This window comes from Pongo pygmaeus, chromosome 19, assembly GCF_028885625.2.
Source record: "Pongo pygmaeus isolate AG05252 chromosome 19, NHGRI_mPonPyg2-v2.0_pri, whole genome shotgun sequence".
NCBI classification, from domain to species: domain Eukaryota; kingdom Metazoa; phylum Chordata; class Mammalia; order Primates; family Hominidae; genus Pongo; species Pongo pygmaeus.
The window spans coordinates 19,856,680-19,868,969 of NC_072392.2; the positions used below are offsets into that span (position 1 = coordinate 19,856,680).

The window sequence follows — 12,290 nt, forward strand, 5'->3', positions numbered from 1 at the left end:
CTTCCTAGGGAATGATGCACAAGAAATTAATAACACTGGTTGTCAGCTAGCTCCACAGATAGGAACTAGAGGGAAGGGGCAGGCTTGGGGACAAGGTGGGTGACGGGGAGGGGGAGACCTTTTTTTCTGAGATGGAGTCTCGCTCTGTCACCCAGGCTGGAGTGCAGTGGCAAGATCTCAGTTCACTGCAAGCCCCACCTCCCGGGTTCACACCATTCTCCTGCCTTAGCCTCTGGAGTAGCTGGGACTACAGGTGCCTACCACCACGCCTGGCTAATTTTTTAGGTGTTTTTTATTTTTATTTTTTGGTAGAGATGAGGATTCACTGTGTTAGCCAGGATGGTCTCGATCTCCTGACCTCGTGATCCACCCGCCTCGGCCTCCCAAAGTGTGGGGATTACAGGGGTGAGCCACCACACCTGGCCGAGGGGGAGACCTTTTAAAAAAACTGAGGTATAATTAACATACAATTAAAAGCATAGATTTTTAATATCCAGTTTGATGAATTTTAACAAGTATATATTTTCATATAATCATCAAATAAAACAAGCAGAGCAGTCATGTAGCCCAGTAACTGCAATTCAGTGTGATGTGAGAACTGCCACAAGGGGTACAACATGGTGAATTTGAACTTCAGGAGAGGTTGAACTTCTGGCTCTGTGGAGAGTGGAAGCTTAGGCTAGCCCTTTGTGGACTCTAGAAGAGCAACTGAGCCTGGAGGCAATACCCACTGTGCAGTCATGTGGCTGTGCCACACTGCTGAGTTGAGTGTGTGTGCACAAGCACACCAGTGCACTGGGGCCTCTGTAGACGCCTTTATGAAACCATATTTTTGAAGTCTTTAAAAAATAATGAAGAGTAAATGTTCTGTTATATACTCCCAAACATTCACATGTATTTGACTTGTTTTTTCCATGTAAATTTTGTATCTTCAGAATGCTTTAATGCGATGTTTTCTACCTTTGCTTCTCCAGATTATTCACCTTAAGCGATTTCAATTTGTAAATGATCAGTGGATAAAATCACAGAAAATTGTCAAATTTCCTCGGGAAAGTTTTGATCCGAGTGCTTTTTTGGTATCACGAGACCCAGCTCTCTGCCAGCATAAACCATTCACACACCAGGGGGATGAGCTCTCCAAGCCCAGGATTCTGGCAAGAGGGGTGAAGAAAGTGGATGCACAGAGTTCGGCTGGGGAAGAGGACATGCTCCTGAGCAAAAGCCCATCCTCACTCAGCGCTAACATCAGCAGCAGCCCAAAAGGTGAGGCCTGGGGGCCTTATGCAGTTGCTTTCTTGGGACTCCTGTAGGCTACATATGTTTCTCTGTCTTCTGTTCTGGAACATCAGGTTGGTTGGGTGGAAGGAACCTATCTGGAATCAGACCTATCTGTATTTAAGCTATGTAAATTTTAGCAAGAGATTCAGCCTCCCTGAATCTATTTTCTCATCTGTAAAATGGAGATAATGCCAGGTTTACAGAGTTGAGAGTTTGACACATGGAGAGTAAAGCACTTCACACAGTGCCTGATGTATGGTAAACAGAAATGGTAGCTGCTGTCTTGTCCCCTTATAGTGAAAGTTCTGAGGTTCCCCATCTTTCAGGGGGTCTAGAGGATCAAAACTCTTTTTTTATTTATTTATTTTATTTTTTATTTTTTTGAGACAGGGTCTCACTCTGTCACCCAGGCTGGAGTGAAGTGGTGCAACACAGATGACCGCTCACTGCAGCCTCGACCTCCTGAGGTCAATCAATCCTCCCACCTCAGCCTCCTGAGTAGCTGGGACTACAGGCACGCACCACTGCACCTGGCTAATTTTTGCATTTTTTGTAGAGACGGTGCTTCACCATGTTTCCCAGGCTGGGCTCGAACTCCTGCGCCCAAGTGAACCTCCTGCTTCAGCCTCCTAAAGTGCTGGGATTACAGGTGTGACCCACTGTGCCTGGCCCAAAACTATTTTCATAAAAATACTAAGACAATATGTGCCTTTTCACTTTCATTCTCTCACAGATGTACAATGGTGTAAGAGACAACATGACATGGAAGAATATCGTCACTTTGACAGTGAAGTCTGTGCTAATGTATTGTACTTTTTCATGCCTCAGTTTAGTTTCTAATACAGAAAATATTGATAGATAAAATTCACATAAAAGTTCTAAAGATTCTCAATAATTTTTAAATGTATAAAAGGGGGTAGGGGTAAGAGGCTATAACCAAAAAGTTTAAAGCCTTACAGGATTTTTGTGAGTCATAGAGGTAACAATGGACAGCAAGAAATTCCCAGTACCATGCCTAACAATAGGAAGTTCTCAGTAAATGGTGGTCACATTTTTTGTCTAATTTTACAAAGGGGAGGAATATGTATTTGGAGAACTCCTTACTCTAATAGTTAGATTTTTTTCAACTGAATCTGACATAAATCATCTTTCTGCTATTTTCTGAGTCCCCATAATGTACTTTACATTTTCAGGACATTGTTGCTTATAGGGACTCGGCATTGAAGAAGACAAAAATGTAACTTACTGGCTAACTTACTGGCTACATAATAGGAACTAAAGGGTAGCCAGTCACGACTCCCCTGTCTTTACCTTTGTGTGTACAGTTGTGAAGCTAACCTCAGAGTTAGCATTTGGGGCTGGCTTACTTTGTGGCATTTGGATTTGTGAATCTTTTCTTCTGTCCTGTTCACAGGTTCTCCTTCTTCATCAAGAAAAAGTGGAACCAGCTGTCCCTCCAGCAAAAACAGCAGCCCTAATAGCAGCCCACAGACTTTGGGGAGGAGCAAAGGGAGGCTCCGGCTGCCCCAGATTGGCAGCAAAAATAAACTGTCAAGTAGTAAGAAGAACTTGGATGCCAGCCAAGAGAATGGGGCTGGGCAGATCTGTGAGCTGGCTGATGCCTTGAGCCAAGGGCATATGCAGGGGGACAGCCAACCAGAGCTGGTCACTCCTCAGGACCACGAGGTAGCTTTGGCCAATGGATTCTTTTATGAGCATGAAGCATGTGGCAATGGCTGTGGCAATGGCTACAGCAATGGTCAGCTTGGTAACCACAGTGAAGAAGACAGCACTGATGACCAAAGAGAAGACACTCATATTAAGCCTATTTATAATCTATATGCAATTTCAGTAAGTGGTTTATTGTACGGTTTTCAGAGAGTGGTCCGTGTTTTGTTCACTTGTCTTCATGTATTCATGAGCAAGTATTTTTCAGGTCCTGCTTATTTCCTAGCATTGAGCTTAGCGATAGTCAAAGTTAACATAGAAATCTGGGTTTGCCCAGGTGTAGTGGCTCACACCTGTAATCCCAGCACTTTAGAAGGCTGAGGCAGGAGGATCGCTTGAGCCCAGGAGTTTGAGGCCAGCCTGGGCCCCATCTCTACAAATAATTTTAAAATGGAGCGACGTATGGTGGCATGTGCCTGTGGTCCCAGCTACTTGGAAGGCTGAGGCAGGAGGATCACCTGAGCCCAGGAGGTCAAGTCTTTAGAGAGTTGTGATCACTTGACTGCACCCCAGACTGGGTGATAGAGCATGCCCCTGTCTCAAAATAATAATAATAATAATAGTAATTACATTATAAAATGATTGTTTATCCACACAAGACTTGGAGCTTATGACTTTTGTATTTTGCTTTTTGCTTATTTTGGTTTTAGAGAAAGTTAGAGGGTTCTAAAATATTTTCTCACCTACTGATCCTTTACATGATCAGTGTTCTTCTGCTTAGATCCTAGTGCTATATCCTGGCCATAGTACAGTTAACTACTAACATACCTCCATTCTCTTATCTCTTACAGTGCCATTCAGGAATTCTGAGTGGGGGCCATTACGTCACTTATGCCAAAAATCCAAACTGCAAGTGGTACTGCTACAATGACAGCATCTGTGAGGTAAACATTCTCAATCTTTGAATGAAAGTTAGAAACAGAATATCAACAGAACTGGGGAACATTTGTTGAAATAATGGACTATCTCTTAAATAGGAAATAGATATTTCTTTTAGAATCAATATATAGATGCTGTCAGTATTAAAGGAACAAAAGTGATATGCAGAGTAGGGAATGAAAACATGAGTAGTGAGGAAAAATAAAGAGTTAGTTGACCGGGCACAGTGGCTCATGCCTGTAATCCCAGCACTTTGGGAGGCTGAGGTAGGCTTAGGAGGTAGATCACTTGATGTCAGGAGTTCGAGACCAGACTGGCCAAAATGGTGAAACCCCATCTCTACTAAAAATACAAAAATTAGTTGGGCATGTTGGCGCATGCCTGTAATCCCAGCTACTCGGGAGGCTGAGGCAGGAGAATGGCTTGAACCTGGGAGGTGGAGGTTGCAGTGAGCCAAGACTATAGCACTGCACTCCAGCCTGGGCAACAGAGCAAGACTCTGTCTCAAAAAAAAAAAAAAAAAAAAAAAAAAAAAGGAGTTAGTTAATGCAAAAAGCTCCTATCTTCTAGACTGTTAGAATTCGATGGGGTTGGGCTGAGTGCGGTGGCTCATGCCTGTAATCCCAGCACTTTGGGAGGCCAAGGAGGGTGGATCATGAGGTCAGGAGATCGAGACCATCCTGGCTAATATGGTGAAACCCTGTCTCTACTAAAAATACAAAAAATTAGCCAGGCGTGGTGGCACATGCCTGTAGTCCCAGCTACTCAGGAGGCTGAGGCAGGAGAATCCCTTGAACCCAGGAGGCAGAGATTGCAGTGAGCTGAGATCACACCAGTGCACACCAGCCTGGTGACAGAGTGAGACTCCATCTCAAAAAAATAAATACATACATACAAAATAAATAAATAGAATTTGATGGGGTTTTAGGTCATTCTGTTTTGACTTGTCTGTGGTCAAAATATTTTCCCCAAAGAAAACATTGGAAATAATGGGGCTCATTTTAAAGGGGCAGGTGTGAGACAGCCAAACTAGTGAGCTTATTGGAAGCAATCAGGTTTAGTAATTACAGAGGGTTGGTCTTCCCTTTCCTGGCAAGGATTTAGAGCCATAATAGCGATGGCTTTTTGTTAAAGGTTTTTCTTGCCCTTTCAGGAATGTCACCCTGATGAAATTGACACCGACTCTGCCTACATTCTTTTCTATGAGCAGCAGGGGATAGACTATGCACAATTTCTGCCAAAGATTGATGGCAAAAAGATGGCAGACACAAGCAGTATGGATGAAGACTTTGAGTCTGATTACAAAAAGTACTGTATGTTACAGTAAAGCTACCACTCTGGCTGCTAGACAGCTTGGTGGTGAGGGAGATGACTCCTTGCCAAGCTGTACTTGGCAAAAGTGTCACTGAAAGGCAAGCTAAATGTAGTTATTTTATCCTGTTAGAATACAAATTCTAATTAAAATAGTTAACTTTAAGAGTAGCAATAATTTTATTTTAAACTCTCATACAAGTTGTTCGATAGAGAACTTTCAGGCAGATCCCACCATCAGCCTGCAAACAAAAGGTTTGGCACCAGCCACCTGGGACCAAATAAGAATTCAATTGTGCTTGTCCAGATATGAACAAATATGTAGTGAGTATAGAGTTTACCAATAATCATAACAAATATTAAAGATTTCCTTGGAGTCAAAGTAAAAAACAAAAAATTGTAATGTTGTCTAGGGATGACATGATATGCTACCTCCTTCTTCCCGAAGTTTATTCCATTATATTGACAAGATGGAGAAAGCCAGATCATGAAGGTGTGCAAATGATTCTTACGGCATGGGCGAGGATTTTTCAATTTATTTTTTAAAGTTTCCATACCCTTTCTTTGTCTTTCTTGCTTTTTGTTTTTGCCGTTGTGTTTATGTTTGAGGCACAACCAGTCATTGGTGGCAGGGGCATAGAGTGGTCAGTCTGAAAGGGAGGCTCTCTTAAGAGCTATGTGCCTTCCACCCAGAGGGAGACCCAGTAGAAAGAAAAACATCCTGGGAAATCCAGCTACCATGGCCCTCCCAGTGGAGGCATCTTACATTTAGGATACTTCAAGTATCCTCAGAAATGTATTCTGCACCCCTGGCCCTGCCCATGCTGAGGGAAGGGGAGCAGTTGCCAATATTTGCAGCATCTTCACATGCACATGTTGCAACAAGAGCTTCTGGGAAAGTAAGCGGCATCAGAGCTAGATCACGTTTCGCAATTAGTGGTTGTTCTTTTCTGTGTTTATTTTGCATTTTAAAAAAGAGAGAACACATGCAAATGAACTTGCTTGTGTGTATTTGGTGGCTCTAAGGGCTATAAATTACAAACAAAACATGTCCCAGACATTAGGAGTTCATAAGTATATTTAATGAAATTGGTGGTTTTAGGAAGTCAACTTTAGTTTTGCTTTGTTTGCATGTTCACTAACTTTTTTATTTTGATATTTGCCTTTTTTTTAAATTTTACAGTAGTCATTGAAAGTTATGTTTCTTTGTTTACTTCATTTTTGCTCTAATTATTCAAGACTGGAACAAAAGTATAAATATTATTTATTTCAGGTAGAGTTTTTTTCATGTAGTTTTTTAATACATACTTGAAGGAAATGTTTCACCTTATTTTTGGCCTTTGTTTATTCATTTAGACCTTGCAAGTTGATTCTCATTAACTGTCAGATTCCACTAGCCTTTCTTCCTCATAGGTAGTAATTACCAGTGTAACTAAGCATTTGCGTTCTGATATCTGAGGCCAGTAACTATGAATATCTAGTTCTCAGAGCATTTGGAAAGGTTATCTGAAATGGCTACCTAAAGTGAAATCCTTTTCAGAAAAAATATAATTGCAAGTAGGTAGGAGTGGCCTAAATTGTCTAATGTAATAAAGTCAGACAAAATGCATACTTTATAGTTTCAAGATTTTCAGTATATAAAATCTGTCCATTCCTACCTGGACATATCCCATTAAAAAGTGGAAGATTTTAAATACTTTCTTTACAGATGTTTTATTTAAGCAGGTAGCACAATCTACTAATGTTGTTTGCTCTGTGTTTGTTATACTGGTTGTAATTAATTTTTTTAATTCATGAACTAGCTGAAAATTTATTAAATTAACTATTAACTACACTCATCTTGTAAATTACTGTATAAAACTTGTTGACAATGCACTGGCTTTAGAAAGATGTTAATGTACATAAATAGAGTGTAAATAAAATAGTGTTGATGTACTGAAATATGAACTGTATAAAAAGTATTGGTAATTGTATATGGGTGTACCTGTTTATCTGTAACTGTTATCCAAACGAATTAAATACTGTGGATGCCTCTATGTGCTGTTTTTCCTCATACAAGTAAACACAGAATGTCAAATTCTTCAGCCTCCCTCTCTGTGATCCTGTTTTAATTCTCCTACTTGAATAGTTTCTTTCTGACTTACAGAGGGGATGCTTCATCTCTGAGGTTGGAAACTGTAGAGCAGGATTCCCCAACTCCTGGGCTACAGACCAGTACCGTCCATGGCCTGTTAGGAACCGGGCTGCACAGCAGGAGGTGAGCCGTGAGCTGTATTTATAGCCACTCCCCCTTGCTCTCATTACCACCTGAGCTCTGCCTCCTGTTAGATCAGCAGCAGCATGTCATTCTCACAGGAGAATGAACCCTATTGTGAACTGCACATGCTAGCAATCTAGGTTGTGTGCTCCTTATGAGAATCTAATGCCTGATGACTTGAGGTGGAACAGTTTTATCCTGAAACCATTCCCCCATCCCCCCAGTCCGTGGAAAAATTGTCTTCCACAATACCAGTCCCTGGAGCCAAAAACGTTGGCAACCACTGATGTAGAACAAGATCCCTACAGTGGGTACTACCCTACAGAGGTACTACTACAGAGGGTAGAACAAGATCCCTCCAGTGACCAGGTGACTTTAAACATGGTTCACATCCCTTTTAGAAAGTTATGGCAGGGAAGCAAGTAGAGAGCAGGTGGTAAACTGAGGATTGGTGACTACATCGGTACCTGCAGTGGGTCCTACAGTCATTTTTGTGCAGATCAGGAGATGAGGTGAAGAGAAGGAAAGCTTCTCATTTGCATAATGCCTTGAAATGACCCTAGGTTTCTAGGGGGCACTGAGAAACCAGAGATGTCCCTTGTCTGTCTGGGAGATCCAAGGGGACAGTTGGCAGTGTTGAGAAGAGATGAACGTGACAGCTGTAGGTCCTTCACCCTCAGCTTCTATTTGTTCACCTATAAAATTAAAATACTGAACACTCAGGCTTGTAAGAATTAAATGAAGGACACAAATGCCTGGCACATTTGCTTGATAAGTGCTCAATCCAACGATACTCAATCCTATTTTACAAAAAGGGTTTTTTTTGTTTGTTTTGTTGTTTGTTGTTTTACCTCCTTGCTATACTGATGCTAAAAGAGTTTAATAGTCCTCTGTTCACATTTTCCAAAAACAAGAATACACATTAAAAATGTATAAAATGGGCCAGGCCCAGCGGCTTATGCCTGTAATCCCAGCACTTTGGAAGGCCAAGGCAGGCAGATCACCTAAGGCTGAGAGTTCCAGACCAGCCTGACCAACATGGAGAAACCCCGTCTCTACTAAAAATACAAAATTAGCCGGGCATGGTGGTGCATGCCTGTAAACCCAGCTACTTGGGAGGCTGAGGCAGGAGAATTGCTTGAACCCGGGAGACAGAGGTTGCAGTGAGCCGAGATCACACCATTGCACTCCAGCCTGGGCAACAAGAGCGAAACTCTGTCTCAAAAAAAAAAATATATATATATATATATATATATATATATATATATAAATATATAAAATGAAACATTGAATCAGCAGCAGTGGCAGCTTGTTTAAGGAAAGGAACAAACAGAAAATGAGTACAGAAAGTCAAAAAATGAAGCACAACTCTTTTAAGTGCCAGTCTGTTTTTAGGTTTCTTTCTTTTTTTTTTTTTAAATAGAGACAGGGTCTCTGTTGCCCAGGCTGGAATGCAGTGAGGGAATCATGGCTCACTGCAGCCTTGACTTCCCAGGCTCAAACAATCCTCCCACCTCAGCCTCCCCAGTAGCTGGGACCACAGATGTGCCCAATCACACCCAGCTAATTTGTGTATTTTTTGTAGAGATGGGGTTTCACCATGTTGCCCAGGCTGGTCTTGAACTCCTCGGCTCAAGCTATCTGCCCACCTCAGCTTCCCAAAGTGCAGTGATTACAAGTGTGAGCTGCCATGGCTGGCCACGGCTGTCTTTTAAAAAGCTAAAAATGGGCTGGTTCAAGATCAGTCTGAGCAATATGGCGAGACCTCATTTCTACTAAAAAAAAAAAAAAAATCAGCTGGGTGTGATGGCCCGTGCCTGTAGTCACCCCAGCTACTCAGGAGGCTGAGGTGGGAGGATCGCTTGAACCCAGAAGGTTGAGGTTGCAGTGAGCCTCGATTGTGCCACTGCACTCCAGCCTGGGTGACAGTGAGACCTTGTCTCAAAAAGCCTCAGAAGGAGTGGCCTAGGGAGATGGGCAAGCATTTCGTTTCTAGTTTCTGAACGGCCCTGTGCATTGAGAGAGGTCTTCGGCCTCCCAGCCTCTCTGGCTGAAGGTGGCGATTCTGCATGGAGTCTCTCCACCACTTGGTGGCACTGCTCACAGTGACTTTTTACTTCTAAACACCATTGAACTGGAGCAAGTAAATGATTTGCCATGTTTTTCCCAGCTAGTTTGGAGGCTGAATATAGAATTTTACTGGGACACACCAGAATGTGTAAGTTGGGGAGCAGCGATCCCAGTTTCCCTTGATAATGTGCCAACAGCTTCCTTAGTATTGAAATCACAAAGTCAGAAATGCACACACCTCTGTGATCAGAGATCCATACAGGAGAGAGCAACAAAAAGAGGCCTTTTAAGTTTGCCAGACTTCCTGACCAGTGGGAAGCAAGAGAGGAGATAAGTGTGCAACAGTCACAAACCCGGGCCTATAAGAACCTAGTTGGGAATAGAATGTAAGAGAATGGGGAGCGATGGGGACTCTAGCGTGTTCTAGGCACATGCCCATCTAAAGGCTCCATGTGACTGTTGCCCTGCAGGAATGTGGGCCCCAGTGTTCACCAAACCTTTTTTTTTTCCCCCATGAAGAGAAGCCAGAAACCCAGATATTAATACAAAGTATCCAGTTTAGAAGTGTTGGTAAATTTTTTTAATATTGAACATTGTGCTGCCCAAAGAAGGTATCTGCAAGCCAGGTACAAACCAGCAGTTCACGCCCTCTGGTGAGCAGAAAGGTCATAGATTTTGAGCCCATTATGTCGGAGGTCAAATTCTAGTTCTGCTGTTGCAACAGCTGTAAACCAAAGTTTTCAGATTTCTAATGCCCAATGAAAATACCACTTTATTTCCAAAGGTTATTAAAAGGAATAGTTCATGTATGTAAGCAGGCACAGAGCTTGCCACCTATTAGGTACTCAAAAGCATTCTTCCTTCACTTAAGGAAACAATACAGGCATAATACAACAATAATGTTATGATCAAGTTGATCATCAGGAGGCATACACCCAAACAATAGGGGAGTGAGCACCTATCACGTACAGAACTCTCTGCTAGGTTCTCTGAGGGCAGCAGTTTCCAACCTGGCAATTCATCGGCGTCATCGGAATCAGCCAGCAGCTTGTTGGATATGCTGAGTCCAGAGTCCTGCCCATATTACACTTAATGTTCTGTGCCTATTACACCCAGATTTATGAGATCCTCCTCTCCCACGCAGTCCGAGAATCTGCATTCTAATAAGTTCCTCAGAGGAAGCTCTTTTGCAGCCCGTTTGCACTGGTCTGTGGGTTGGTCATTTATGGAAACCACTGCTCCAGGGAATGAATCATTATTTCCCATCTCATTAGGGAAAGATGATATGCATATGCACACATGTAAGGAGGAGTGACAGTAATGAGCCAAAAGCTCTGTAGACATAATTGCCTCTGATGAAGTGCTGACTGATGACATCAGACAGTAGGCTATTGACAGTGTACCCCGGGGAAAGCTAAATGCAAAAGGGAAGCAAACGGCCTCATGAAGTGAGATCACGATTACAGGGTCAGAAATGTGGAGAGGGTGATTCAGATGGACAAAGGAGCAGAGGCAGGATTCAAGTGATGCATTTCGGAGGCAGTGCATCCTGCTTGTGCCGAGTGGAAGGTGCATGAGGAACATAGTAGACGGTAACAGGAAGGCAGGAGCTGCGAAGGCCTTTGAAGGTCAGGCCAGTTGTAATAAAAGTATTTCACATCGTCAGGTATCTTGGGATGGTTGCCAAACATTTTTCTATGGTTTGCATAAATACATATCTATTTTATTTATGTATTTATTTATTTTATGTATTTATTTTATTTATTTATTTATTTATTTATTTATTTATTTTGAGACGGAGTTTCGCTCTTGTTGCCCAGGCTGGAGTGCAATGGAGCGATCCCGGCTCACTACAACCTCCGCCTCTCAGGTTCAAGCAATTCTCCTGCCTCAGCCTCCTGAGTAGCTAGGATTACAGGCATGAGCCATCGTGCCCAGCTAATTTTGTATTTTTAGTAGAGATGGGGTTTCTCCATGTTGGTCAGGCTCATCTTGAACTCCCAGCCTCAGGTGATCCTCCCATCTGGGCCTCCCAAAGTGCTGGGATTACAGGCATGAGTCACTGCACCCGGCCTATTTTAGTTTTTTTTTGAGACGGAGTTTCACTCTTGTCGCCGAGGCTGCAGTGAAGTGGCACTATCTCGCCTCACTGAAACCTCCACCTCCCAGATTCAAGTGATTCTCCTGCCTCAGCCTGCCAAGTAGTTGGGATTACAGGGTCCCTTGAAGCCCAGGCCAAATGGCCCTGTTGTGGCCTTGCCCCAACTCACCCCCGCACTTCCTCTGGGTCGGCCCCAGCTTGTAGTCCAGTCCTCCCAGTTCCTCTGCTTCTCTGAGTATAACTTGAGCTGACTTGTGATGCATTCCAGCTATTTGACTTACATCAAGCTGTCAATGGCAATCAAGCATAATGAGAGCATGGCCAAAGGTCTGCACAGGGCTCTGCTGCAGCAGCATCCAGAGGATGACAGCAAGTGCTCCCCCCGGCCCCAGGACCTGATCCGGCTTTATGACATCATCTTACAGCTGATCCTTGAGGACCGGGAAGGCAAGGGCCTGTCGTTTTCCTTTGCCTGTGTCAGACACAAAATGACTTAACTTTGTATCATGGAAGGGCTATGACAAGCAGAACCTATTAGTAGCTGGGAAAAGACAAATGTCTTACACCAGTTCCACAGTCTGTGAGCCCCTACCTCTCAGACATGCTGATCTTCAGAGAATAGTGACCCCAGATCATCACTGAGCACTTCACCTATGTAAGATGCTC

The 12,290-nt window shown here is 43.0% G+C and overlaps 2 protein-coding genes across 4 annotated transcripts in view; one reads left to right on the forward strand and one right to left on the reverse strand.

Moving 5' to 3' along the window:
• Positions 1-7,278, forward strand: part of LOC129017730 (ubiquitin carboxyl-terminal hydrolase 6) — a 49,002-nt gene extending 41,724 nt beyond the window's left edge. For 2 of the 3 annotated variants that reach the window (XM_054458408.2, XM_054458409.2), the window contains 4 exons: positions 975-1,263; positions 2,693-3,129; positions 3,798-3,890; positions 5,039-7,267. In XM_054458408.2, the coding sequence (XP_054314383.1) occupies positions 975-1,263; positions 2,693-3,129; positions 3,798-3,890; positions 5,039-5,212 (993 nt within the window). In that variant the 3' untranslated portion in view covers positions 5,213-7,267. Of the gene's footprint in view, positions 1-974; positions 1,264-2,692; positions 3,130-3,797; positions 3,891-5,038 lie in introns of all 3 variants that reach the window. The other variant, XM_063656028.1, reaches the window with a different exon arrangement.
• A 3,334-nt stretch (positions 7,279-10,612) lies between these two features.
• LOC129016786 (protein FAM106C-like) lies at positions 10,613-11,214 on the reverse strand. The gene is made up of 2 exons (XM_063656029.1): positions 11,208-11,214; positions 10,613-11,133 (listed from the first exon to the last, which is right to left on the reverse strand). The coding sequence occupies exons 1-2, from the start codon at positions 11,212-11,214 to the stop codon at positions 10,613-10,615; spliced, it is 528 nt and encodes a 175-aa protein (XP_063512099.1).
• Positions 11,215-12,290: the final 1,076 nt, after the last annotated feature.